Source organism: Euprymna scolopes, chromosome 35 (genome assembly GCF_053919585.1).
Source record: "Euprymna scolopes isolate OS-2025 chromosome 35, ASM5391958v1, whole genome shotgun sequence".
In the NCBI taxonomy this organism is placed as follows: Eukaryota; Metazoa; Mollusca; class Cephalopoda; order Sepiida; family Sepiolidae; genus Euprymna; species Euprymna scolopes.
The window spans coordinates 67,309,882-67,337,017 of record NC_136516.1 but is presented as its reverse complement, the minus strand read 5'-3'; the positions used below and the strand labels follow the sequence as shown (position 1 = coordinate 67,337,017).

General features: G+C 29.8%; 1 protein-coding gene across 1 annotated transcript in view; it reads right to left on the bottom strand.

The window, feature by feature from the left end:
- Positions 1-313: 313 nt before the first annotated feature.
- The window catches only part of LOC145259891 (BAI1-associated protein 3-like), a 2,054,292-nt gene continuing 2,027,469 nt past the window's right edge, over positions 314-27,136 (bottom strand). The window contains exons 32-34 of the mRNA XM_080117785.1: positions 20,640-20,763; positions 14,977-15,179; positions 314-575 (exon numbers count right to left, since the gene is read on the bottom strand). Coding sequence (XP_079973911.1) covers positions 478-575; positions 14,977-15,179; positions 20,640-20,763 — 425 coding nt within the window. The 3' untranslated portion in view covers positions 314-477. The remainder of the gene's footprint in view (positions 576-14,976; positions 15,180-20,639; positions 20,764-27,136) is intronic.

Below are 27,136 nucleotides of genomic sequence, written 5' to 3'. Positions count from 1 at the left end.
AAATTCGACCTTTGTTAATTTCTTATTCGATTTTTATTTTAAAGTTGAACATTTTAAAATTGTAGTTAAACTTGTTTCATTTGCAGGTAACACGATGTAGTCGTTATAATGATAAAGATGATGGTGATATTTCTTGATTTGCCATTATTATTGACAGCCATGTTGGACTGGTTGGAAAGTATCCATGTCATTGGCAGGGAAGTCGAGGCAGCGAAGAAGAATATATATATATATATATATATATATATATATATATATATATATATATATATATATATATATATATATATATATATGCATTTTTTCTCAGAGGTTTTAACGATTAGAAGTTGAGGAGGACAACATTAATGATTATTGCAAATGGGATGGTAAAACCAATATCAACAACAATAAAAGAGAGAGGGTTTCAAATTGAGGATGGAGGCAAGTTTCGGTGTATAACTGTTTCATCAAAATTGTTTCTGCCAGTCGTCTTTCTCATGAAGCTTGGTCTTCCATCTTGATCCGTCTCTTCACAAAATCTTGAGCTTCTTTGTCCCATGTCCTTCCTTTCAGCACATTGAATGTTCCCCTCTCTAAAAATAGAAAATGATAATCGATATAATAAAACACTAAGTCACATCGTGTTGATCACCTTTCATACGCATAAATCATATGTCTGATCACCAATGGATAATTATTTTCAGATAGATGATTACTTTAATGTTGCTAAAGTAAAACATATTAAAATGAATTGTTCCAAAATCAAAACCCCTCGATTAAAGCGATTTTAAATAAATTCATTTCAAAAAGTTACATTCGTTTTATTTACCTCATAGTTATTTTGATTGTAAAAAGACAGAGAATATTGTTTTTAAAATAAATTGCTATAAGTAAGAAATGCAAATGCTATAAGAACTAAAACTTGTGGGGTGGCAGTGTCGCAAACCTTTAAAAGTCATCATTTAAAGGAAATTGCAGAGGTGAAGCTAATGTGAAAATTTACCCCCCCCAATAAATTTTTTTTTTTAATTAAAAAAATGTAAAAAATGAATAAATAAATAAAATAAAAACAAAGTTAACGTGTGTGCATATCTAGCAAACGTGGTAAAAACAATTTTCCCTGGTCAATGTAATTTACGTTAAAGGTTAAGTCTAGTTATTTGGTGAATAATATAAAAGAAGAAATGTCATAGAAGAAATAGTAAAGAGAAACAAAACTAACATAACATCCGGTAAGAGTCGATAATAGCGTCTCACCTGAAAAATAAATATTGCTACCCGTAAATGTTTATTTTTTTATTTTTATTTTTATATCAGGGCTGCTTTTTGGGGGTGTGGTGGATAGTAGCGTGTCGGTTTTTGTGCGTGTTTACATTCCCCAAAAAAGACACAACACATTTCCCCCAAAAAGACATAACACACACACACACACACACACACACACACACACACACACACACACACACACACACACACACACACACACACACACACACACACACACACACACACACACGCACGCATAATGTTTTTGGATCGAATAGTTGCAAGGTGTCATGTAATATTATGTATGTTATTTTTTTTAGCAATTTATTTTACAACCAAAATGTTGTTAGGGTTTAGAAAAGAATGTACGCACACAGAACAACGTACATGCGTACGAATAAGGCGTGTTTGTGTTTTGAGACGTTAGCACATCAAAAACAAACGCACACAAACAGAGAGTCGCACGAACGGGGGAAATAAAAAAAAGGAAAAAACATAAGTGGATTGGAAATACAAGAATTAAGAAATATAAATGGGATATATATGTATATATATGTAGTAATTTTTATATAATTATTTGTCCACAGAGAAGTGGTATCGTACTAACGTAACAGAAAGTGCATATAGTGACGCTACGTTTCAGTTTGAGTAATCGTTCGTTAATGAAGAAGAGGATACTAGCCAATGGGAATGGACGGACGGTGTCAAGGGAGATTTTAGTAAATATACTTTGGAAAACAGAAAGATTTCTGTGTAGGTAATAAGCATTTAAGAGCAGTGCAGTAGTAACAGCGTAGGAAAACGTAAAGTTGTACACAGTGTCAACTGGTAGCGATGGTAGGACTTGATATTTAGGGAGAAAAATAGGAAATACTTCCTCTAAAGATGGTTGCGATCACATGGCGTTGTAAATTTACATAATAGAGTGGCTAATAGTGTAGACACAATAAATTTGTATGTGGCATATGTTGTTGCAAACCTACGATACTTTGGTCCAGAGGGGATTTTCTGCAATGAAAATATTATATATAGGAGATTTCAAAACAAAACAGTAAATTATACAGATTGATATATAAATCATTGTGGAATTTCCACGATGTCAGTTAGTAATAATTGTTTTTTATTGATTTATGCGCCCAATACGCATAAATCAATAAAAGACAGTTAAAAAAAAGTGAAATTGTCACTGTGTGTGTGTGTCTGCGTGTGCACATTTCCCTACCAAACTACCCTGTTAATTTCCAATCTACAGACTCAAGATTTGGCATAAGGTGTATTGAGATTTGGGAAAATCTTTTTAATCTGTTTTCGGCCAGAAATTTGGCTGTCAAAGGGTCAAAGTTCCAAGATTTGACTTTTGAAAACTCTATCAAACTCCTCTTCCAAATTTGGGTCTAAATACTTAAAATTTTAGATATAGATTATTTGGATATGGATCAAACATTTTCATTTGATTTTAGCCCAAAACAATAAATGTTAAGGGGTCAAAATTGGGATCAACGTTAAAAAAATTTGACCTCTGTGCTCTCTACCAAATTACTCAGCCAATTTTTAGTCTAAAGATTTGAATTTTACATAAAGTGTATTCAGACATAGAGAAAGCTTTTTAATCGGCTTTTGGTCGAAAATTTGGCTGCCAAGGGGTCAAAGTTCAAAAGATTTTACCTTTGTGATCTCTAGCAAACTGTTCAGCCAATTTTGGGTCTAAACATTTGAAATTTTACTTAAAGGGTATTCACACATACAACAAGCTTTTTAATTAGTTTTGAGCGAAATTTTGGCTGCCAAGAGGTCAAAGTTGAAAGTCTCTACCAAACTCCTACGCCAATTTTGGGCCTAAACACTTGAAATTTTAGATGTAGATTACCTGGACACGAGTCAAACTTTTAAATGTATATATACATATAGACATAATGTTATGAACAGTACATAGGGCCCGAGCAAAGCCGGACCGAACTGCTAGTATCTTTATACAAACTCAATGTCTATGTGTTTGTTTTTGTATGATGTTTGCATGTTCCCTATAAAAAGAAAGTTAGAGAATCTACATGAACGAGTTTGTTTTACCAAGATACGAAAAAAGTGATTAAAAGCAAATATATAACAAATAAATATTACCAAAGCAAGTTAAATTACTCTTCTACCTACCTAGATAAGGTTTTAGTGTTTGAACTGATTTTAAACTGTGTTTTAAGTATGGAACGTAAGTTGTGCTGAGCACTTATGTCAAAATAAAAACAAATATGACGCTATGGTGCTCATGCCATCCAAACAAGTCTGTTATATTTGTTGTGCGTGTGTGAATATCAAAGTTAAACTTATGTTTATATTATTTTAATTGAATTCATTATTGAGATAAATATTATTCATTATTGAGATGAATATTATTTATTACTAGCGGGACCTGTGGGAATTCCACAGCGGAATTTTTCATATGTAATTATGTCAATAATTTTTCATCATTTGTAACTCACCATTTCGCACACCTTACTAAAATAATAACTTTGATATATTGTATAGGCTGATTATTTCATTACAAACACACACACATCAATTAATTCACATTTCATAATTTTTAATTCTTAGATATGTTACTAATTTCGACAATATTTTTTAAATATTTTTAAGCAACATTATCGACCAACCTTACTAAAATAATAACTTTGATATATTTGCTGGGCTGCTTATTTCATTTCAAATAAACAACTCAATTAACCTCCATTTCATCATTTCTCATAATTCTTGGATATATTACTAATTTGGACGATAATTTTTCATAATTTGTACCCACATTATCTCCCACCTCCTTAATAAAATAATAACTTTGAAATATTGTCTGGGTTTATTATTTCATTACAAACACACTAATGCATGAAATCACATTTCATCATTTTTCTTAATTCTTGGATATGTTACTTATTTCGACAATAATTTTTCATAATTTTAACCCATATTTTCTGCACCTCCCTCTTTACTAAATAATAACTTTGATTGTCTAGGCTGATTTTTTTTATTTCAAACACACCAATAAATTAACTCACATTTCATCATTTTTCATAATTTTTTTATATGTTCCCTAATTTCAACAATCATTTTTCATAAGTTAAACATACCTTATAGCTTCCCCTTACTAAAATAATAATTTTGATATATTGTCTGGGTTGATTTTTTCATTACAGCACACTAATCAATTAACTCACATTTAATTATTTTTCATCATTCTTGGATATGTTACTAATTTCAACAATCATTTTTTATCATTTAAACCGTCGCCATCACGCCTTCCCCCGTACTAAAATAATAACTTTGATATATTGTCTGGTCTGATTAGTTCATTGCACACTCATTATTGCATAAAATCACATATTATCATTTTCCATAATTAAAACCATCCTTATCGCCCTCTCTTACTAACATAATAACTTTGATATATTGTCTGGACTGATTATTTTATTATAAACACACCAATCAATAAACTCACATTTCATAATTTTTCATAATTCTTGGATATGTTACTACTTTCGACCATGATTTTTTGTAATTAAAACCATCTCTATCGCCCTCCTTTACTAAAATAATAACTTTCATATATTGTCTGGGCTGATTATTTCATTACAAACACACCAATCAATCAACCAACATTTCATCATTTTTCGTAATTCTTGGATATGTTACTAATTTTGACAATAATTTTTCATAATTTTAGCCCTCCTTATTGCCTTTCCCCTTACTTAAATAATACTACTGATGTATTGTCTGGGCTGATTATTTTATTATAAACACACACATCAATTAACTCACATTTCATCATGTTTCGTTATTCTTGGATATCTTACTAATTTCAACAATATTTTTTATAATGTAAACCATACTCATCGCCCTCTCTTACTAAAATATAACTTTGATATATTGTCTGGGCCGATTATTTAATAAAAAGCACAACTATTTATTAATTTACATTTCCTAATTTTTCATAATTCTCGGATATGTTACTAATTTCGACAATCACTTTTTTATATTTTTTGCTCAAATTAATAACCCCACACTACTAAAATAATAACTTTGATATATTTTCTGGGCTGATTATTTAATTTCAAACACACTAATCAATTAACTCACATTTCGTCATTTTTCGTAATTCTTGGATATGTTACTAATTTCGACAATCATTTTTCATCGGTTTAACCCACATCATCGGCCGCTTTACTAAAATAATAACTTTGATATATTGTCTGGTCTAATTATTTCATTGCAAACACACTAATTCATTAAATCATATATTATCATTTTTCATAATTTTTGGATATGTTACTAATTTCGACAATAATTCTCATAAATTTAACACACCTTATAGCCTTCTCCTTACTAAAATAATAACTTTGATATATTTGCTGGGCTGCTTATTTCATTAGGAACACATCAATCAAATAACTCACATTTCATCATTTTTCATAATTCTTGGATATGTTACTAATTGCGGCAATCACTTTTTTATAATTAAAAACACACATTATGCCCCCCTCCTACTAATATAAGAACTTTGATATATTGTCTGGGCTTATTATTTCATTACAAACACACCAATCAATTAACTCACATTTCATCATTTTTCATAATTCTTGGATATGTTACTACTTTCGACAATAATTTTCATAACTTAAACCCACTATGTCGCTTCCCCTTATTTAAATAATAACTTTGATATATTGCTTGGGCTGATTATTTCATTACAAACAAATCAATCAATTCTGGGTATTCTCATAGTATATATATGTTTCCCCGGGTGACGCCGCATATGCTGCTAATATATATTGTTCAACTATCTCATTCGATCCCGTGCGACGCTGGGTATTTGGCTACTATATGTTTTCCACCTATCTCATTCAATACTGGGCGACGCTTTCTGATATATATTTGCACATCTCATTCAATCCCGTGACTGACTTCATATCCGCCACCCTACTGTTGAAAATATACATTAAATAAAGTAATGTTTTAATCGTAAACTGTTTCATCCATTTCCGGGACTCACTGTATATCCCCAAACCACTGTTAAAAATATACATGAAATAATGTAATGTCTAAATAGTATACTGTTTCAGCCATTTCTGGAACTGACTTATAATCCCCAACCCACTGTTGAAAATATACATGAAATAAAGTAATGTATAAATCGTAAACTTTTTCAGCCATTTCCGGGATCGACTTCTTATCTCCCATCCTACTGTTAAAAATATGCATTAAATAAAGTAATGTCCAAGACGTAAATGGTTGCAGCCATTTCCGGAACCGACTTCATATTTCCCACCCCAAAGTTAAAAATATACATTAAATAAAGTAATGTGTAATGCGTAAACGGTTTCACCCATTTTCGGGACTGGTTGAATATCCCCCACCCACCCCACTGTTAAAAATATACATGAAATAAAGTAATGTTTAAATCGTAAACGGTTTGAGTAATTTCCGGGACTGACTTCATATCTCGTAACCCACTGCTTAAAATATACTTGAAATAAAGTAATATTTAAATCATAAACTGTTTCAGCAGTTTTTCAAAAGTATTACATAAAAACATTAAAACCGTTAGGTATTAGGCAACCATTGCTTCAACATAAATTTCTGAGTGTAGTATCAGTTTTAGCATTCCAGTCAAATAACCCCCCCTTTTTGGTCTTAGTTAATGGAGGAGAGATCCTTCATTACTGATAAAATTTTTATTTTTATTATTGACCAGGGTGCCCCTTTTGGGGAGCTGGTTTCCCCCCTAAATTTAAAACCGACCTCATGTCCAGTTCTGCAAGTGGGGAGGCAAAACAAAACAACAAAAAAAAATCAGAACGGACATTTTCCAGGGCATTTTATAATTAATCAGAAGTGATATTTCCAGGGCATTTTGTAATTAAATCAGAAATAACTTTTTCCAGTTACTTTTGTAATAGTAATTGTCTGTATTTTTGAGATGAGTTGTTTTCATGGATTGTGATTGTCGGACTGACTTCCTCATCTTGGTTGTTATTGTCACAACGTTTCGGCCGTTTTGCCCTCCGGCCTTCGTCAGGTGAACGGTTTGTTAGGAGTCTCGAACCCAACCCTTTATTATTATTATGGGGGTACCGTGTTCGGATTCCAGCTAGGCTTTGGGACATAGTTGCTGATTCTCTGTTTTTCAATGTTACTTTTTCACTGCCTTCGTTCAGGATTGAACTCAGCACCTTTGGGTAACTGTAAACTTTGATACAACGTCTAGGATCACTCGGCCATATGTCACTAGGACAATTCTTAGTTGGTTTTTGTTAATGTTAAACCTATGTTGTTATTCAAGGTTTTCTCTCTCTATCAGAGGTGTCCAAATTGCATTCAGCTCTATGCTTGGTTTGCTCAGTAGGTTGTTATGTCCAAGCATGTGAGCTGTTTCTTTAAGTTTTCTCACTTTCCAGTGGGTCTCTCTGTTTATTATTTTTACTTCATCCCATAGGGGGCGATGATCCCCCCTCTCCATCCAGACATGGTTGGCTATACCCGATTTTTCCGTCTCCTCTTTAGTTACCGCTTTTCGGTGTTCTTCCACCCTTACTTTAAGGGGGCGGCATGTTTCACCCTTGTAAACCTTTCTGCAACTGCATGCGATGGAGTATATGCAGTTTTTGGTCATGTTCTCATCCATGCGGGGCTTCACTCATACCAGGTGTCGTCTGAGTGTTGACTCGCTCTTGAATACCGTCCTGATGTTGTAGGGGGCACATATTCTCTGAATCTTTTCGGAGATGCCTCGTATGTATGGTAGGCAGACCGTTGGAGGTTTTTGGGTTTCATTCTCCTCTCTTATACTATTAACATGTCTGGTGGATAGTATGCTATCGGGGTAGTTGTTACGACGGAGGGTATTCTTCAACCTGACCATTTCTTGGTGGTATGTAATGGTGTCGCTACTTATTGTCTCTGCTCGATGTTGTAAGCAGCGTGCGATTCCATGTTTGATACTGTATGGGTGATGGGAGTTGAAGTTTGTTATTGTCCGGTGAAGGTAGGCTTGCGATATACGGATGTCTTAAACCCATGCTCTGTGCGTGATATGAGTATATCAAGGAAGGCCAGTTGGTTATCTTTTTCTTTCTCCATTGTGAACTGTATCGATGGTCTTATTGAGTTCACATGGTCTAGGAGAGCCTGGATGTCTTCCTGATGGGGCCAGAGTATGAAGGTGTCATCAACGTATCTTAGCCACATGGTTGGTTTTAAGGGAGCTGAACCTAAGGCCATGTCTTCGAAGTATTCCATGTATATATTCGCCATCACTGGTGATAATGGCGAGCCCATAGCTAGTCCCTCCTCTTGTCGATATAGGTCAGTACCCATTCTGAAGTAGGTTGTTTCTATGCAGAATGTCAGCATTTCCATTAAGTTTGGCGATGGTACACATGTGCGCTCTTCTATGGAGAGGTCCGGGGTGAGATGACTATTATTCATTATTGAAATGAATATTATTCATTATTGAGATGAATATTATTTATTATTGAGATGAATATTATTTATTATTGAGATGAATATTATTATTGAGATGAATATTATTCATTATTGACATGAATATTATTCATTATTGAGATGAATATTATTTATTATTGAGATGAATGTTATTTATTATTGAAATGAATATTATTTATTATTGAAATGAATATTATTTATAATTGAGATGAATATTATTTATTATTGAGATGAATGTTATTTATTATTGAAATGAATATTATTATTGAGATGAATATTATTTATTATTGAGATGAATATTATTATTGAGATGAATATTATTTATTATTGAAATGAATATTATTAATTATTGAGATGCATATTATTTATTATTGAGATGAATATTATTTATTATTGAGATGAATATTATTTATTATTGAGATGAATATTATTTATTATAGAGATGAATATTGTTCATGATTGAAATGAATATTATTAATTATTGAGATGAATATTATTTATTATTGAGATGCATATTATTTATTATTGAGATGAATATTATTTATAATTGAGATGAATATTATTTATTATTGAGATGAATGTTATTTATTATTGAAATGAATATTATTATTGAGATGAATATTATTTATTATTGAGATGAATATTATTATTGAGATGAATATTATTTATTATTGAAATGAATATTATTAATTATTGAGATGCATATTATTTATTATTGAGATGAATATTATTTATTATTGAGATGAATATTATTTATTATTGAGATGAATATTATTTATTATAGAGATGAATATTGTTCATGATTGAAATGAATATTATTAATTATTGAGATGAATATTATTTATTATTGAGATGCATATTATTTATTATTGAGATGAATATTATTTATTATTGAGATGAATATTATTTATTATTGACATGAATATTATTTATTATTGAAATGATTATTATTTATTATTGAGATGAATATTATTAATTATTGAAATGAATATTATTTATTATTGAGATGAATATTATTTATTATAGAGATGAATATTATTTATTATTGAGATGAATATTATTTATTATTGAGATGAATATTATTAATTATTGAAATGAATATTATTTATTATTGAGATGAATATTATTTATTATAGAGATGAATATTATTTATTATTAAGATGAATATTATTCATTATTGAAATGAATATTATTAATTATTGAGATGCATATTATTTATTATTGAGATGAATATTATTTATTATTGAGATGAATATTATTTATTATTGAGATGAATATTATTTATTATTGAGATGAATATTTTTTATTATTGAGATGAATATTATTTATTATTGAGATGAATATTATTTATTATTGAGATGAATATTATTTTTTATTGAGATGAATATTATTTATTATTGAAATGAATATTATTTATTATTGAGATGAATATTTTTTATTATTGAAATGAATATTATTTATTATTGAGATGAATATTTTTTATTATTGAGATGAATATTATTTTTTATTGAGATGAATATTATTTATTATTGAAATGAATATTATTTATTATTGAAATGAATATTATTTATTATTGAGATGCATATTATTTATTATTGAGATAAATATTATTTATTATAGAGATAAATATTATTTATTATAGAGAGGAATATTGTTTATGATTGAGATAAATATTATTTATTATTGAAATGAATATTATTAATTATTGAGATGAATATTATTTATTATTGAGATGAATATTATTTATTATTGAGATGAATATTATTTATTATTGAGATGAATATTTTTTATTATTGAAATGAATATTATTTATTATTGAGATGAATATTTTTTATTATTGAAATGAATATTATTTTTTATTGAGATGAATATTATTTATTATAGAGAGGAATATTGTTTATGATTGAGATAAATTTAATATTGAGATGAAATATGAATATTATTTATTATTGAGACGAATGTTATTCATTATTGAGATGAATATTATTTATTATTGAGATGAATATTATTTATTATTGAAATGAATATTATTTATTATTGAGATGAATATTATTTTTTATTGAGATGAATATTATTTATTATTGAGATGAATATTATTTATTATTGAGATGAATATTATTTATTATTGAGATGAATATTATTTATTATTGAAATGAATATTATTTATTATTGAGATGAATATTATTTATTATTGAGATGAATATTATTTATTATTGAAATGAATATTATTTATTATTGAGATGAATATTATTTTTTATTGAGATGAATATTATTTATTATTGAGATGAATATTATTTTTTATTGAGATGAATATTATTTTTTATTGAGATGAATATTATTTATTATTGAGATGAATAATATTTAATATTGAGATGAAATATGAATATTATTTATTATTGAGATGAATATCAATTATTATTGAGATTAATATTATTCATTATTGAGATGAACATTATTTTTTATTGAGATGAATATTATTTATTATTGAGATGAATATTATTTATTATTGAGATGAATATTGTTCATGATTGAGACGTATATTATTCATTATTGAGATGAATATTATTTATTATTGAGATGGATATTATTTATTATTGAGATAAACATTATTTATTATTGAGAAGAATATTATTCATTATTGAGATGGGAGATAAACATTATTCATTATTGATATGAATATTATTTATTATTGAGAGTACTATTATTTATTATTGAGATGAATATTATTTATTATTGAGATGAAAGATGAATATTATTTATTATTGAGATGAAAGATGAATATTATTTATGATTGAGATGACTATTATTTATTTTCGAGATAAATATTATTTATTATTCAGATGAATAATTCTTATTATTGAGATGAATATTATTTATTACTGAGATGAAAGATGACTATTATTCACTATGGAGGAGAACATTATTTATTATTGATGTTTATATTATTTATTATTGAGATGAATATTATTCATTATTATGATACTATTGATATGAATATTCCGTAGTATTTAGATGAATATTGTTTATTGTTGAGATTAAAGATGAATATTATTTATTATTGAAATGAATATTATTCATTATTGAGATTAATATTATGTATCGTTGAGATGAATATAATTCATTATTGAGATGAATATTATTTATTATTCAGATGAATATTATTTATTATTGAGATGAATATCATTTACTACTCAGAAGAATATTATTCATTATTGAGATGAAAGATGAATATTATTTATTATTGAGATGAATATTATTTATTATCGAGATGAATATTATTTATTATCGAGATGAAATATTAATATTATTTATTATTGAGGTGAATATTATTTATTATTGAGATGAAGAGATTATTTATTATTGAGAAGAATAGTAGTAATTATTGAGATTAAAGATGAATATTATGTTATATTGAGATGAATATTATTTAATTTTGAGATGAATATTTTTTATTATTGAGATGAATATTATTTATTTTTGAGATTAATATTATTAATTATTGAGATGAAAGATTAATATTATTTATTATTGAGATAAATATTAATTATTATTGAGATGAATATTATTTATTATTGAGATGAATATTATTTAATATTGAGAGGAATATTATTCATTATTGAGATGAATATTATTTATTATTGAGATGAATATTATTTAATCTTGAGACGAATATTATTTATTATTGAAATGAATATTATTTATTATTGAGATGAATATTATTTAATATTGAGATTACTATTATTCATATTGAGATGAAAGATGAATATTAATTATTATTGAGATGAATATTATTTATTATTGAGATGAATATTATTTAATCTTGAGACGAATATTATTTATTATTGAAATGAATATTATTTATTATTGAGATGAATATTATTTATTATTGAGATGAATATTATTTAATATTGAGAGGAATATTATTCATTATTGAGATGAATATTATTTATTATTGAGATGAATATTATTTAATCTTGAGACGAATATTATTTATTATTGAAATGAATATTATTTATTATTGAGATGAATATTATTTAATATTGAGATTACTATTATTCATATTGAGATGAAAGATGAATATTAATTATTATTGAGATGAATATTATTTATTATTGAGATGACTATTATTTATTATTGCGATAAATATTATTTATTATTGAGATGACTATTATTTATTATTGAGATGAATATTATTTATTATTGAGATGAATATTATTTATTATTGAGATGAATATTATTTATTATTGAAATGAATATTATTTATTATTGAGATGAATATTATTTATTATTGAAATGAATATTATTTATTATTGAGATGAATATTATTTATTATTGAGATGAATATTATTTATTATTGAGATGACTATTATTTATTATTGAGATGAATATTATTTATTATTGAGATGAATATTATTTAATCTTGAGACGAATATTATTTATTATTGAAATGAATATTATTTATTATTGAGATGAATATTATTTATTATTGAAATGAATATTATTTATTATTCAAATGAATATTATTTATTATTGAAATTAATATTATTTATTATTGAGATAAATATTATTTATTAATTTTTTTATTGCACACTATTATCCTCTTCTTTCTTAGATGCTGTTTCCTGACGTTTCGGTCAACTATTCCTCTGGCCTTTGTCATGGAGTAACCGTGACGGGATAGGAACACTGAATCTCCTTACTGCATTCGCAGCAATCACTGCCATCCATAGTTGTTGTTGTTTCACCAAGTTTTTGCCAAGTAACCCACCGGCCGGCTTTGGGTACGATTAAAACTGCTATCTTCAGAGAATTCTTACCTGGAACCGTAGAGATTCAACGTCTCTATTCACTGCGCCAAGGGCCCTGAAGGGCAATCAAGGTTGATTTTTTTTTGTTCCAGGTAAGAATTGTCTGAAGATAGCGGTTTCAATTCTACTCAAGGCTGGCCAGAGGCTTACTTGGCAAAAACGTGGTGAGACGACATCAACTATGGATGGGAGTAATTCGGAGTTCCTATCCCATCGCGGTTACCTCTGACAAAGGACAGAGGAATAGTTGGCCGAAACGTTGTGAAACATCTAAGAAAAATGAGGATAATTGTTTGCAATAAAATTAATGTTTACCGATGTTGATCGAAACCTGTAGTTTTGTTTTTCTTGTCGTCTCACATCGATTGGAATCCTTATTCCCTGCTTAATCGAAATTTTCTTTCAATTCCACCTGGATTCACTAGAGGCAATTATTTCCTAGGTTTATAAAATAACCGAAATATTTTCCGGATTTTAATTAATTCTTCGACATTTAGTAGTAAGTAGGCAAATCTAATAAAAATAAATAATGTTTTATTACACACACACACACACACGCACACACACACGCACACACACACACACACACACACACACACACACACACACACACACACACACACACACACACACGCACACACACACGCACACACACACACACATTATTCAATTTTATTTTAAGGAAAATTAATTAAAATTTGTCTATTGAAAGTCGTTCACAAGAAAAAAAAAGAGAGAAAACGACACAGACAAAAAACTAAAATTGCATATTGAAAATATAACAAATTAGGAGAGCAATCAATATTTATTAATTGGTTTAAAAATGAAGCCTGGATTTTCGCTAAGGGGGGTCGATTACCAAAATAATGCTATCCTTTTTTCGTGTAGCATTCAATTAGAAAAGAAATGTAATGAATATTACAAAGATAAACTAGAGGTGCAGTCGTTTTTTGCCATTTTTTTTTAAGAATAGAATTATAAACATAAATTTATTACATATTTTTGATTATTTTAAATACAATATCAATGATTTAATTTTTATTTTTAAAAATGTCGCTTAATCGTTATCATATACATAATATTTAATCGGATAATTTCAGAGAGATTTAAAAATGGAGAATAGTAGAAATAAAAAATAAGAATAAAGATGATAATATGGGGTTTGGGGCTGGGAGAAGGAGTAAACGGAGGTCCTCATACATTTTTAAGCAACGTGTGGGGTATCTACTAGCCGCCTTTATATGTAGTTAGTTTTGTTCTGCGCTCATCTCATTAAAGCAGGTTCCACACTGGATTTTTCCATCTAGATTTGTTTAATTGCAACCATGAGTCACACCATCTGTCACCATGCTTATATATGTGGATACAACACGTTTAATGTCGTTATAGTCGTATCTAGCCAATCTAGTAACAATTTAAATTTGATAATTGCATTTACCTTTATGTCGTGGATGTAGCAGTGGCATAGATAGAATGCTGAGGGCTTCGAATCCGGTCACTTCTCCGCCGCTCACCCCAGGAATCTCACTCAAAGGCAAGTAGGCTTCTCCGCCGATATCGTTTTGAAACATAAAGTCATGGTCCATCACAACGAATTGAATAGCAGCACCTCGGTGTTTGCACTGTTCCGGACTGACTGGGCTAAGAAAGAAAGAAAAAATAGAAGTAGAAAAAAAAAAAAAAAGAAAAAGAACACATAAACAAGTAAAAAGGGTCAAATTTGTTTGCAAACACATTATATATATTAGTGGCCTAGCAAAGCCACAGGGAGACAACCGAAGTAGAAAAACGGAAGCTGCCTGCCAGGACACAATATATATAAATGTAGGCAAAGTTGGGAAAATTTTATTAGTTTGAAAATATAGGTTCTTTTTTTTACCAATTGTCATAAAATTTTAACCATAGAATAGTATTATAATCTTCAAACAGCCTGGAAATTTTCATGTAGTTTCGTCACATACAATCAAAGGTATGAACATTTCAACATTTAATTTGGCCACGAGATGAGTAAATGGTAAATGGTAAAACCCTGAAAAAGTGCCCAATACTATTGTAGAGCAAAATATATTTTATTACCGTTTTTAATCTGCTTAGTTACATATGTTTCCACTACCGGAATCGAATTAACGATCCAATAGTTTCATTGGACTTCATAGATTTAAATATTTATTATAAGGAAGAAGAAATAAAAAAAAGTACAAATTCGAATCTGGCTCTGGTTTTGTAATTTAATCCTCTTTCTTTTCTATCTTTTCTATCTGTCAGTTTTTTTTAATGATTTTGAGCATATTGAGAAGTGATAACACGAATTACCATTAGCGTATAAAGCGATGCTCTTTGTGTAAACAAATCAAGCTTAGGTAGTTCGGACGATGTCAAAACATCGTTAAACTCACGACTCAATCAGCCGCCGCCGATAACGTAGTTGTAAGGAGCCTTGATTGTCATACAGGCAGTCGGGTTTCAATCCTGGCTTGAGGTAGTTGCCTGTCTAGCCGCACTGATGAGCTGTGAAACAGCGAAACACTACTGTATGTGGATGATAATATATATATATATATATATATATATACATACACATATATATATATATATATATATATATATATATATATATATATATATATATATATATATATATATATATATATATATATATATATATATATATATAAAAGTATGTGTGTAAATAAGCGGAACCTGTGGGAATTTAGTAAAAAGAGATCGTAATCGCGAAAAGTACATTGACTGTAAAGTACTGGGAGGACTTCTTTCATCCAAAATGTTAAGTTTCTGTCTACAATATCAAAAATAGAACTATTTATAATAATAATAATAATAATAATAATAATAATAATAATAATAATAATATATATATATATATATATATATATATTATCTATTCATTATTAAAATAATCATATATATGTATATGATTATTTTAATAATAAATATTTAAATATTAAATATTTGTTTCATCCTAAATGTTAAGTTTCTGTCTACAATATCAAAAATAGAGCTATTTATTATAATAATATATATATATATATATATATATATATATATATATATATATATATATATATATATATATATATGTATATATATATTATCTATTCATTATTAAAATAATATATATGCATATGATTATTTTAATAATAAATATTTAAATATTAAATATTTGTTTCATCCAAAATGTTAAGTTTCTGTCTACAATATCAAAAATAGAACTATTTATTATAATAAAATAATATATATATATATATATATATATATATATATATATATATATATATATATATATATATATATATATATATATATATATATATATATATATATATTATCTATTCATTATATATATATATATATATATATATTATCTATTCATTATTAAAATAATCATATATATGTATATGATTATTTTAATAATAAATATTTAAATATTAAATATTTGTTTCAGCAGACACTACGATCACACCTTGCATACGGGAGAAATACGTATTATATTGTTTCGATGGAAACACAAGTCCTATGATTCTAACAAAAAGTTCTGTCTTTCAAGGGGGGAGAGAACCATGTAACATGGTTATCAATTAATCATATCTCGAAAAGACTCAACTTAATATGAGCTTAATAATAATTAAATCTCCATAATTAATAGAAGTACAACAGTATGATTAATATGCATGAAGCTGTAGTTTTCAAGTTTAAACTTTCAGAAAGTAATGTGGGTTGCAAATGCCACTTTCAAAATACCATTACAAAAAATTAACACATCCAATAATTGTGGTTTACATAATATCTTATACAGCAATATAAAACAAATTTGTAAAAATATTTATGGAAAATAATTTATTCAGGCACCAAAAATACTCAACATTATTAACCAATTAGTGTACGATCATTTCTGAGACGTCACAAAAACTTATTTGAATAAAGTCAGTAAAATCAGTAGCTGGATTAAATATTAAATAGTAATATATGATTAACACAAAAGTGAAGAAACCCAAATGTTATACAGCAAATTAGGGTTATATGATAAAAAGAAAACCTACTTAAAGAAATGTCTGTGTGGGTTATATGAATTAATTATAAATCTAGATATCTATGAAAGTGAAATTGTCTCAGTGTCTGTCTGTGTGTGAACATTTCCCTACCAAATTACTCTGTGAATTTTCAGTCTACAGACTTGAGATTTAATATAAGGGGTATTGAGATTTGGGAAAATCTCTTTAATCCGTTTTCGCCTAGAAATTTGGCTGTCAGGGAGGTCAAAGTTCAACGATTTGACCTTTGAAAACTCTAACAAACTCCTCTGTCAATTTGGAAATTTTAGATGCAGATTAATTTAACATGGATTAAACTTTTTAATTTGATTTGAATCCAAAACAATAAGTGTTAAGAGGGTCATAATTAGAGTCAAAGTTTAAAAACATTTGACGTCTCAGAGAAATTTTACATAAAGTGTATTCAGACAAGAGGAAAGCTTTTTAATCGGGTTTTCGCCGAAAATTTGGCTGCCAAGGGGTCAAAGTTAAAAAGATTTGACCTTTGCGGTTTCTAGCAAACTATTCAGCTAATTTGGGTCTAAACATTTTAAATTTTACATGAAGGGTATTTAGACATGCAGCAAGCTTTTTAATGAGTTTTTGGCGAAAATTTGGTTGGCAACAGATCAAAGTTGAAAGAGTTGATCTTTTCAGACTCTACCAAACTTCTCCGCCAATTTTGTGTCTAAACATTTGAAAATTTAGGTTACCTGGAGATGAGTCTTTTTTGTTTAATATATATATATATATATATATATATATATATATATATATATATATATATATATATAAAAGTGAAAGTATCTGTCTGTCTGTCTGTGTGTGTGTGTGTCTGTGTGTGTGTCTGTGTGTCTGTCTGTGTACATTTCTCTACAAAATAACTCTGTCAATTTTCAGTCTACAGACTCGAAATTTGATGTACTGAGATTTGGGAACATCTTTGTAATCCATTTTTCAGTCAGAAATTTGGCTGTTAAGGGGTTAAAGTTCAACGATTTGACCTTTGAGAACACTACCAAACTCCTCCGACAATTTTGAGTATAAACAATTGACATTTTAGGTATTGATTCCTTGGCCATGGATCTAACGTAATAACTTCATTTGAGCCCAAAACAATAAATGTTAAGGGTCATAATAGGGGTCAAAGTTTTAAAAAATTTGACCTCTGCGGTCCCTACCAAATTACACAGAAAATTTCTGGTTTAAACATTTGAAATTTGAATAAAGGGTATTCAGAGATAGGGCAAACTTTTTAATCAGTTTGGGTCGAAAATTTGAGCTACCAATATATAAATGTATGTATGTATGTTTGCAAGCGGTGATGATCCATTTCAGTATGGAAGACACAGGAGCCTTTACAACTGCTGAGTAAACTTGCTTCAAAATATTTAAGCGCACCACCTTATTCTGTGGAGAGTGAGAAGTTCTTTAGTACAAGTGGTAATGTGTATGAACCTACGAGAAACAGGTTGTGTCCTAAGAATAGAGAAACTCTAATGTTTTTACATTACAACTTCAAAGAATTGAACTTTAAATACTAAGAAGACTATGCGAACAGAGTAAGTAGGCAGCAAGAATGGAAGAAAAAGTAGAGCAGCAGCAGGTGCAGAATTTCAGTTTATAGTTATTCACTTAAAGAATTACAATTTGTACTTTGCATTTGGTTTGTAATTTCTTTTATTCTTATCTAATTGTTTAATTATATTCATTTAAGAATTGGAAATTGTACTTTGTATTTTGTAATTTTAGTTAATAAAGGCCGTAATAGTAACCAGACACTTAACAAATGTTAAATTAAATTAGCAGTTACTATGTTAATGTGTCAAAGCTATCTGATGAGTTACTCGACAGTGATGAAGTGGTTTGATAGGAAAGAGAAAAGTAATTAATCCACCGATTAATCGGCAAATTGGCTGATTACTGATTTATCGACAAAGTGGCCGATTAGGTTGATTATCAGTTGCTGGCCGATTAATAGGTAGACCCCTAATATATATATATATATATATATATATATATATATAAAATAAAAATTACAATTAAATTTACCAAAAATGATCCAAGATGGTAAAATTAAAGTATATTATAAATATTAAAGAATTAATATTTATAAAATTATCTCAGCCAGGTGTAAAAGCTCGATAAAACCAAATAGGAAATTGAGCTTATAATATGAGCCAACAGTTAAAATATGTTAAAAAACTCTTTGAAATGAGTTAAAAACATATTTAATCTGAAAAGGAAACACTAGATAAATGGATAGTCCTTAATCCGCGGAGTTTCGAAGAAATACTTTCCTTCTCATCAGAGAGTAGGAATTAGCAAAATGCGGGATCGGATTTTGCATGCAGAAGTATTTGATGAAACAACAAGTAAGTCAAAGATCTTACTTGAAAACAAAAAAAGTGAAGCAGAGGGAATATGGTGAAGAAAAAGGTGATTACACATGAATGGATAGTCTGGTGGGAGATAAAAAATCCAGTGACTCATATATATGTATATATATATATATATATATATATATATATATATATATATATATATGTGTGTGTGTGTGTGTGTGTGTGTGTGTGTGTGTGTGTGTGTGTGTGAATTCCAAATTCCAAGGTTTTATTTATCTTACCAATCATTTCTTCAACATCTAAAACTTCTGTAAATTTTTAAAGATCTGCTTCGTTTACAGGGAGCAATCAATATATGTAAGCTAACATTCACAATTTCCTTCTGTAGACTCATCAGAAAAAACAGAAAGTTTCTTAGAAAGAAAAATGCATGACTATATGTGGAAAATGAAACACAGAAAATAACTTACATCGCTTATTTACTTTAGATAGCTATTTTTATTTTATGGGGGAAATATAGCTCTGTTTAACAAGCATAAAGATTCTAAACTAAAAATGATTTGTATACACAAAGAGTGAAATATAATCACAAAAGCCTATTTTTCTCCAGACTTCGTATATATATATATATATATATATATATATATATATATATATATATATATATATATATATATATATATAGTCATCGTATGTTAGGTACTTACAATTCAAATAGTTCATCGAAGATTGGATTCAGTGTTTTCTTGATGATCTGTGTCTTCTGTACAGTGATGTTTGGGAAGATGTGTTCCGGACTGAGATGTATAAGGACAAATGGATCGCTGAATCCTGACGAGGAAACAAATGAACAAAATGATGAAGATGACGCCGCACTGAATTATAACTTACAAAAAATAGCAAACAAAATTATAATCTTCAAAAAATAGCAAACAAAATTATAACTTACAAAAAATAGCAAACAAAGTCATAACCTATAAAAAATAGCAAACAAAATTATAACTACAAAAAATAGCAAAAAATTATAACCTATAAAAACAGCAAACAAAATTATAACTTACAAAATATAGTAAACAAAATTATAACTTACAAAAAATAGTAAACAAAATTATAACTTACAAAAAATAGTAAACAAAATTATAATCTTCAAAAAATAGCAAACAAAATTATAACTTACAAAAAATAGCAAACAAAATTACAACTACAAAAAATAGCAAAAAATTATAACCTATAAAAATAGCAAACAAAATTATAACCTACAAAAAATAGTAAACAAAATTATAACTTACAAAAAATAGTAAACAAAATTATAATCTTCAAAAAATAGCAAACAAATTAATAGCCTATAAAAATAGCAAGCAAAATAATAACCTATAAAAATAGCAAACAAAATAATAACCTATAAAAATAGCAAACAAAAGTCTGATTGTTTCCCAATAAAAAAAGCTTATGAAACAAGTTTAATTTAGCAAATTTTACTATTATGTATAATTGCACGTAAACTTTATCATTATTCCTGATGAATAAGAGTTCAAAGTAAAATAATAATAATAATAATAATAATAATAATAATAATAATAATAATTGAAATAATAATAATAATAATAATAATAATAATAATAATAATAATAATAATAATAATAATTAATAATAATAATAATAATGGTATTCGTTGAAGATACCTCACCGTTTGAATTTATACCAAGGACAAAAACAGGGATTCTCTCTTCAAGTTTATCGTATGTGATAGATTTGTTTATTTTTATTTATGTATAAATATGTTTACATGTGGCGTTTGTATCGGTTTGGGGTAGAAAGAGCTCTAAGTCTTCGCTGACAATCTTTCTAGAGCTTGTGTCTCAATAAAAACACTGGTTGATTGCAACCATAAACTCAATCCCAATGATAAGGAAGTACCGGTTTGAGGTCCAGCAGGGCTAACCAAGTTCTACGGGCAAGTGAAGCATTCTTTAGCCTTGATTGGTAGTCGTCTAGAGATGGTGTCTCAATAAAAATACTGAGGAAAGAACCTTCACAAATACAACTCATTCTTATGAATTGAATCTGGGAAAGACTGCACTTTATGTGCATGACTCTGAGCTCTTTGAGTCAAAAGTTCAAACGAGCAGCACTTCTGTGACTGAAGTATGGAGTTTGCTCAGATCCAAGAAAACCACTTATTACACTGGTAGGGAATCGGTGAAGAGATCTGGTGATGTGAAAAGAAAGTGGAACAAGGAAAGGCACAAGTTTGCAGTGAAATGAAAACTGAGAGCAGAATTGGATGGTCATACAAGAGGAATAGGAAAGGTGACACTTAAGTATGAGGAAGAAGGAGGTATGTTTGAAATTTACAAAAAATAAGCTGATGAATCAGATAAGAACAATACTTAGAAAAGGATGGATTACGCCAGTTGAAATAGAATCGACCAGGAGGAGGATAGTAAACAGCCAATCGCACAGTGCATCAGGCGGTGGCATTGAATATGCTGAAACCTTGCTCAAATCTGATTCTATTAAAACACTTCCAGAAATGTCTCAAGAGTGCCAAGGCTTGGAAGAAGAAAGCAGAAATGACACTATGGCAATGATAGATAATGACAAAAAGGAGGGGGATAACTTTTTTTTTGCAATGCGGAAATAACAGATAATGAATTAAATTTGATGAATAGAATGAAAAGTAGTGAAAAAGGAAAGATTTTTAATTGCAAGAATATTGATCAGACAAAGTTAAGGAATGCTACAAATAAAGTGAACAGGATAATAAGGTGTCCCTGGAGAGCGTAGCAGATGTCAAAGACATTTTACAGGCACGAGCTGTATTAATTGTGAGATGGTAGGGGCGAAAGAACCTAAAATGAAACAGAAAGACTAACCATATTGGAGAAGGAGAATAGAAGGTGACCTGAAGAGATTAAGGAAAGATCTAGGTCAAATTCAGGCATAGTTCCAAGATCAGTAGAAAAAACAAGGAGAGAAAGAAGAACCGGATAGACGATTACAAACTGAAGCCACTATGGAAGAGATAAAGCAGCTGATTATGACAAAAGCTTCCAAGATTAGAAAGTACAATAACAGAATTCAGCAGTTTAACAACAACAAATTATTCAAAACAAACCAGTCAAGGTTTTCATTTTTAGAAATATGGAAGGAGATGAAACCAAAACAGTGGCTCCTAATTCTCAAGAGGATACAAAGTTTTGATCAAGTACATGATCAAGTACATGATCAAGCACATGATCAAGAGAGACTTCCACAAGTTTTATGCTGACTGGGTCGCTAGAGTAAATAAAAGACTGAAAGGACATAAACAAGAGGATATCCACATTTCAGTTGGAGATTTGAGAAAAGAAATGAAGTGTATGCCTAAGTGAAAAGGACCTGATGGAATTCATGGGTACTGGTTGCAATCTTTCACAGGAATCCATGAAAGGCTTGCTGTTTCTCTGGGTGATTGTGTCAGATTGTTTCAGATCCCAGAATGGCTTGTAGTGGGAAGGACTATTTTAATAATGAAAGATCCTGCTAAATGGCCAGATGTTGAAAATTATAAACCAATTGTTTACTTGAACATGCCTTGAAAAATATTGCCAGGGATAATCAGTTCAAAAGTATATGACCATCTTGAAATAAATGGTTCACTACCAGTTGAACAAAAAGGTGGGGAGAAAAAGTGTTTAGGAATAAAATATAATTGAGTTCATAGAAAAAAGTATGAGCAGTTGGAAAACCAACCCTTTTTCAGATGGGAGTCTGTTAGGAACGCTGTATTTTCCAAGGAGACTCCTTTTCGCCGTTTCTATTCATAAAAGCACTTATACTATTGAAACATGTATTAAGAGAGACAAAGATGGGATGCCAGCTGGAGAAGGCAAGAAGAATGAGAAACTACAGAACTATCAGAAATTGAGAGTGGAGATTGCTAGATTATGGAATAAGAAAACTTCCATTGTGCCAATAGCTGAACTCCTTGGGAATCAAATAAATAAATAAATAAATAATAATAATAATGATAATAATAATAATAATAATAATAATAATAATAATAATAATAATAATAAATCTTAAGGAAAACCCTAAAATGCGGAAATCAACCCATATAAGCGGCAAACACCAAGCAGTAACTTGAATATGGCAATAGAAATACAACAAAAACAGAATACAACCACAGGAAACCAAGAAAATCGAAAACAAACGGCCGTTGCGATAATGCAAATTTATTTGTCAAAATTACCGAAAGAGGTGGAGAGTACTGGAAATCTGGGGAGACTTGTTGTTACTCAGATTGTATGGAACGCTACCGGCTATTGTCAGTGAGTAATTTCTGACCCATGTGAGAACATAATAATAATTAAAAACAAAAGAAAGAAAGCAAAAAAAAAACAAAAACAAAAAAAAAACAACCAACCAAACAACAAACAAACAAACAAACAAACAAACAAACAAACAAACAAACAACAACAACAACAACAACAACAACAACAACAACAACAACAACAACAACAACAATAATAATAATAATAATAATAATAATAATAATAATTCTGATTTCGTTTATGAACGTCTCTCTGGAAAGCGATGAGATTCATTTCCAGAGGATTTCCCTTAATCCCGGCTTCAAACCAGGAGCTTAAAAGATCAAGGGTTTTCCTAAGGATGTTGGTGGTACCTATAATTGCAGAGGTCTGAAGGTCGCCTAAAACATCGGGGATTTGTAGTTTTTTCAATTGTCCTTCCAGACGACTTGATACTACTCCTAGTGTACCAACTACGACCGGGATTATTTGTGTTTTAACCCCGTGTATATACCTTATCCCAGAGGCCAATGGAGCATAATTGCTCCACTTCTCATTGTCCTTCTCTCTCACATTCCTGTCCCAGGGTACTGAGAAGTCTACAATCTGCCAGTTTTTTGAGACCTTGTCAATGACGACCAAATCCGGACGATTATTTTCCAATTGCTTGGTCGTTATGACACTTTTGTCCCACCATACCTCTACCTTGTTCTCACTTCATTAGGCACCTCCTCAAACCATTTTCCAGCACACTTCACCCCAACCCTCTTACACACCTCCCTATATATCTGGAGTCCCATGCGATCGTGTCTTTTGCGGTACTCTCTCTGAGCCAGTCCACTACACCCTGCTGCAAGGTGCACAATTGACTCTGAGGTCTTACCACAAATCCGGCATTCTGCAGCAATTTCCTCTCCTAGAACCACTTTTTTGAACAATCGTGTTCCTACTGCCTGCTCTTGTGCTGCACAAACAAAAGCTTCAATACTCTTAGCCAGATACCCAGCTCTAAGCCATTGCCATGATCTTTCATCAGCCACTTCTGCTATATCCTGGAGGAAACTTTCATGCATTTTCTTCCTAGCCAGTTCCTCTGCCCTTTCTCTATCCATACGTTTCACATAATCAGCCTTGGTCTCACATACCTCCACTTCATTGGCCACAACCTTAAGCATTCACTCCCTACTTCTAACAACATGCTCCTTTAACAACATCTCCTCGGTTCTAACACAATCTTTTACACTTTTCAATCCTCTCCCACCATCTTTCCTCTTTTGATATAGCCTTGCTATGCTACTTCGAATGTGAAATATACCAAACATTGCTAAAACTTTTCTTGTTTTGATATCCATGGCATGCAAATCCTTGTCAGACCATTCTAAAATTCCTGCACTGTATCTCAAAACACTGACTGCCCATGCATTTACTGCTTTCATTAGATTTCCTCCATACAGATTCGACTTTGCAATTAGTTTCACTCTTCTAAGATACTCCTTCCTGACTTTTTCTTTCATTTCTCTGTTCATGATGCCTACATCCTCCAGCACTCCTAAATACTTATATCCTGTATCTTCTATTTCTTTCATGATTTCTCCATTTGGCAGCACTATTCCATTCGAATGAACCTTTACTCCTCTTTTCATCACCAGCACCGCACATTTACTAATCCCAAACTCCATCCCAATGTCTCCTGAGTATGTCCCCACAAGTTCTACCAGTCTCTCCATTTCCTTTTTATTTCTACCGAATATTTTCAAATCATCCATAAACAGTAGATGGTTAAGGCGTCTGTCACCAGATCCAAAGTTATACCCCAGTTTTTCTCTCTTCAAGAGGATGCTCAGTGGCATCATTATCATTAAAAAACGAATCTCCTTGAAATATCCCACGTTTAATGCCAACCTGCCTCATCTTCTCTCTGTTTGCTGTCAGCCATACTTGTCTCCAAAAGCCCTACCACATTCTCAGCAACCTTCATCATCAATAGTATTTCACGTATCCATGAATGAGGAATCATGTCATAAGCCTTTCTCTAATCGATCCATGCTATGCTCAGATTTCTCTTCTTCTTCTTCTTCTTCTTCTTCTTCTTCTTCTTATTCTTATTCTTATTCTTATTCTTATTCTTATTCGCATCCTGCATTATTGCTTTATCAATTAGTAGTTGCTCTTTAGTACCTCTCGAGCCTTTCCGGCACCCATTTTGTTTGTAAGGAAAAACACCATTACTCTGTAAATGTTCATAAATTTTCTCTGCAAATATTCCAGTCAACAGTTTCCACATCAATGGCAGACATGTAATTGGTCTATAATTATTGGCATCTGTTCCTTTTGCAGGATCTTTCCTAATCAGTGTTGTTCTTCCCTTCACAAGCCAATCAGGAACATCTCCCGACTCTACATCCTTTGCAGAGCAGCAGCTATAGGTGGATAAAGGCATGGGAACTGTTTAAACCAGAAGCCCATCACTCTATCTGGACCAGGTGCCTTCCAGTTTGTCATCCTTCATATGCCAGCTTTAATGTCATCGATGGTTATCTCAACGTTCTTCATCTGCTGCATTTCTGATAGCCTTTCTCTGACCTCTCCCAACCAGCTAGCCTTCTCATTATATCGCCCTTCGACGGACCAAATCTCACTCCAGAACTTCCTTGCATCTTTTGCATTTGGAGTGTTGTTATTTCCCGCCTGTTTACTACCATTTAATTCTTTATACAGCTGAGACTGATTGTTCCAGAAAAGGTTGTTCTGCCGCAATGCAACACTTTTTCCAACAAAGTTCTTAATTTTTATACCACCAGTGTGGACCTTCTCTTTCAACATTGTTAGAAGGTTCATCGTTCCCTTTTCCAGCAATCTATACCTCCTTTTCAAGCTCGTCCTTAGCTTTCTGTCCTAGTTTAACTCCT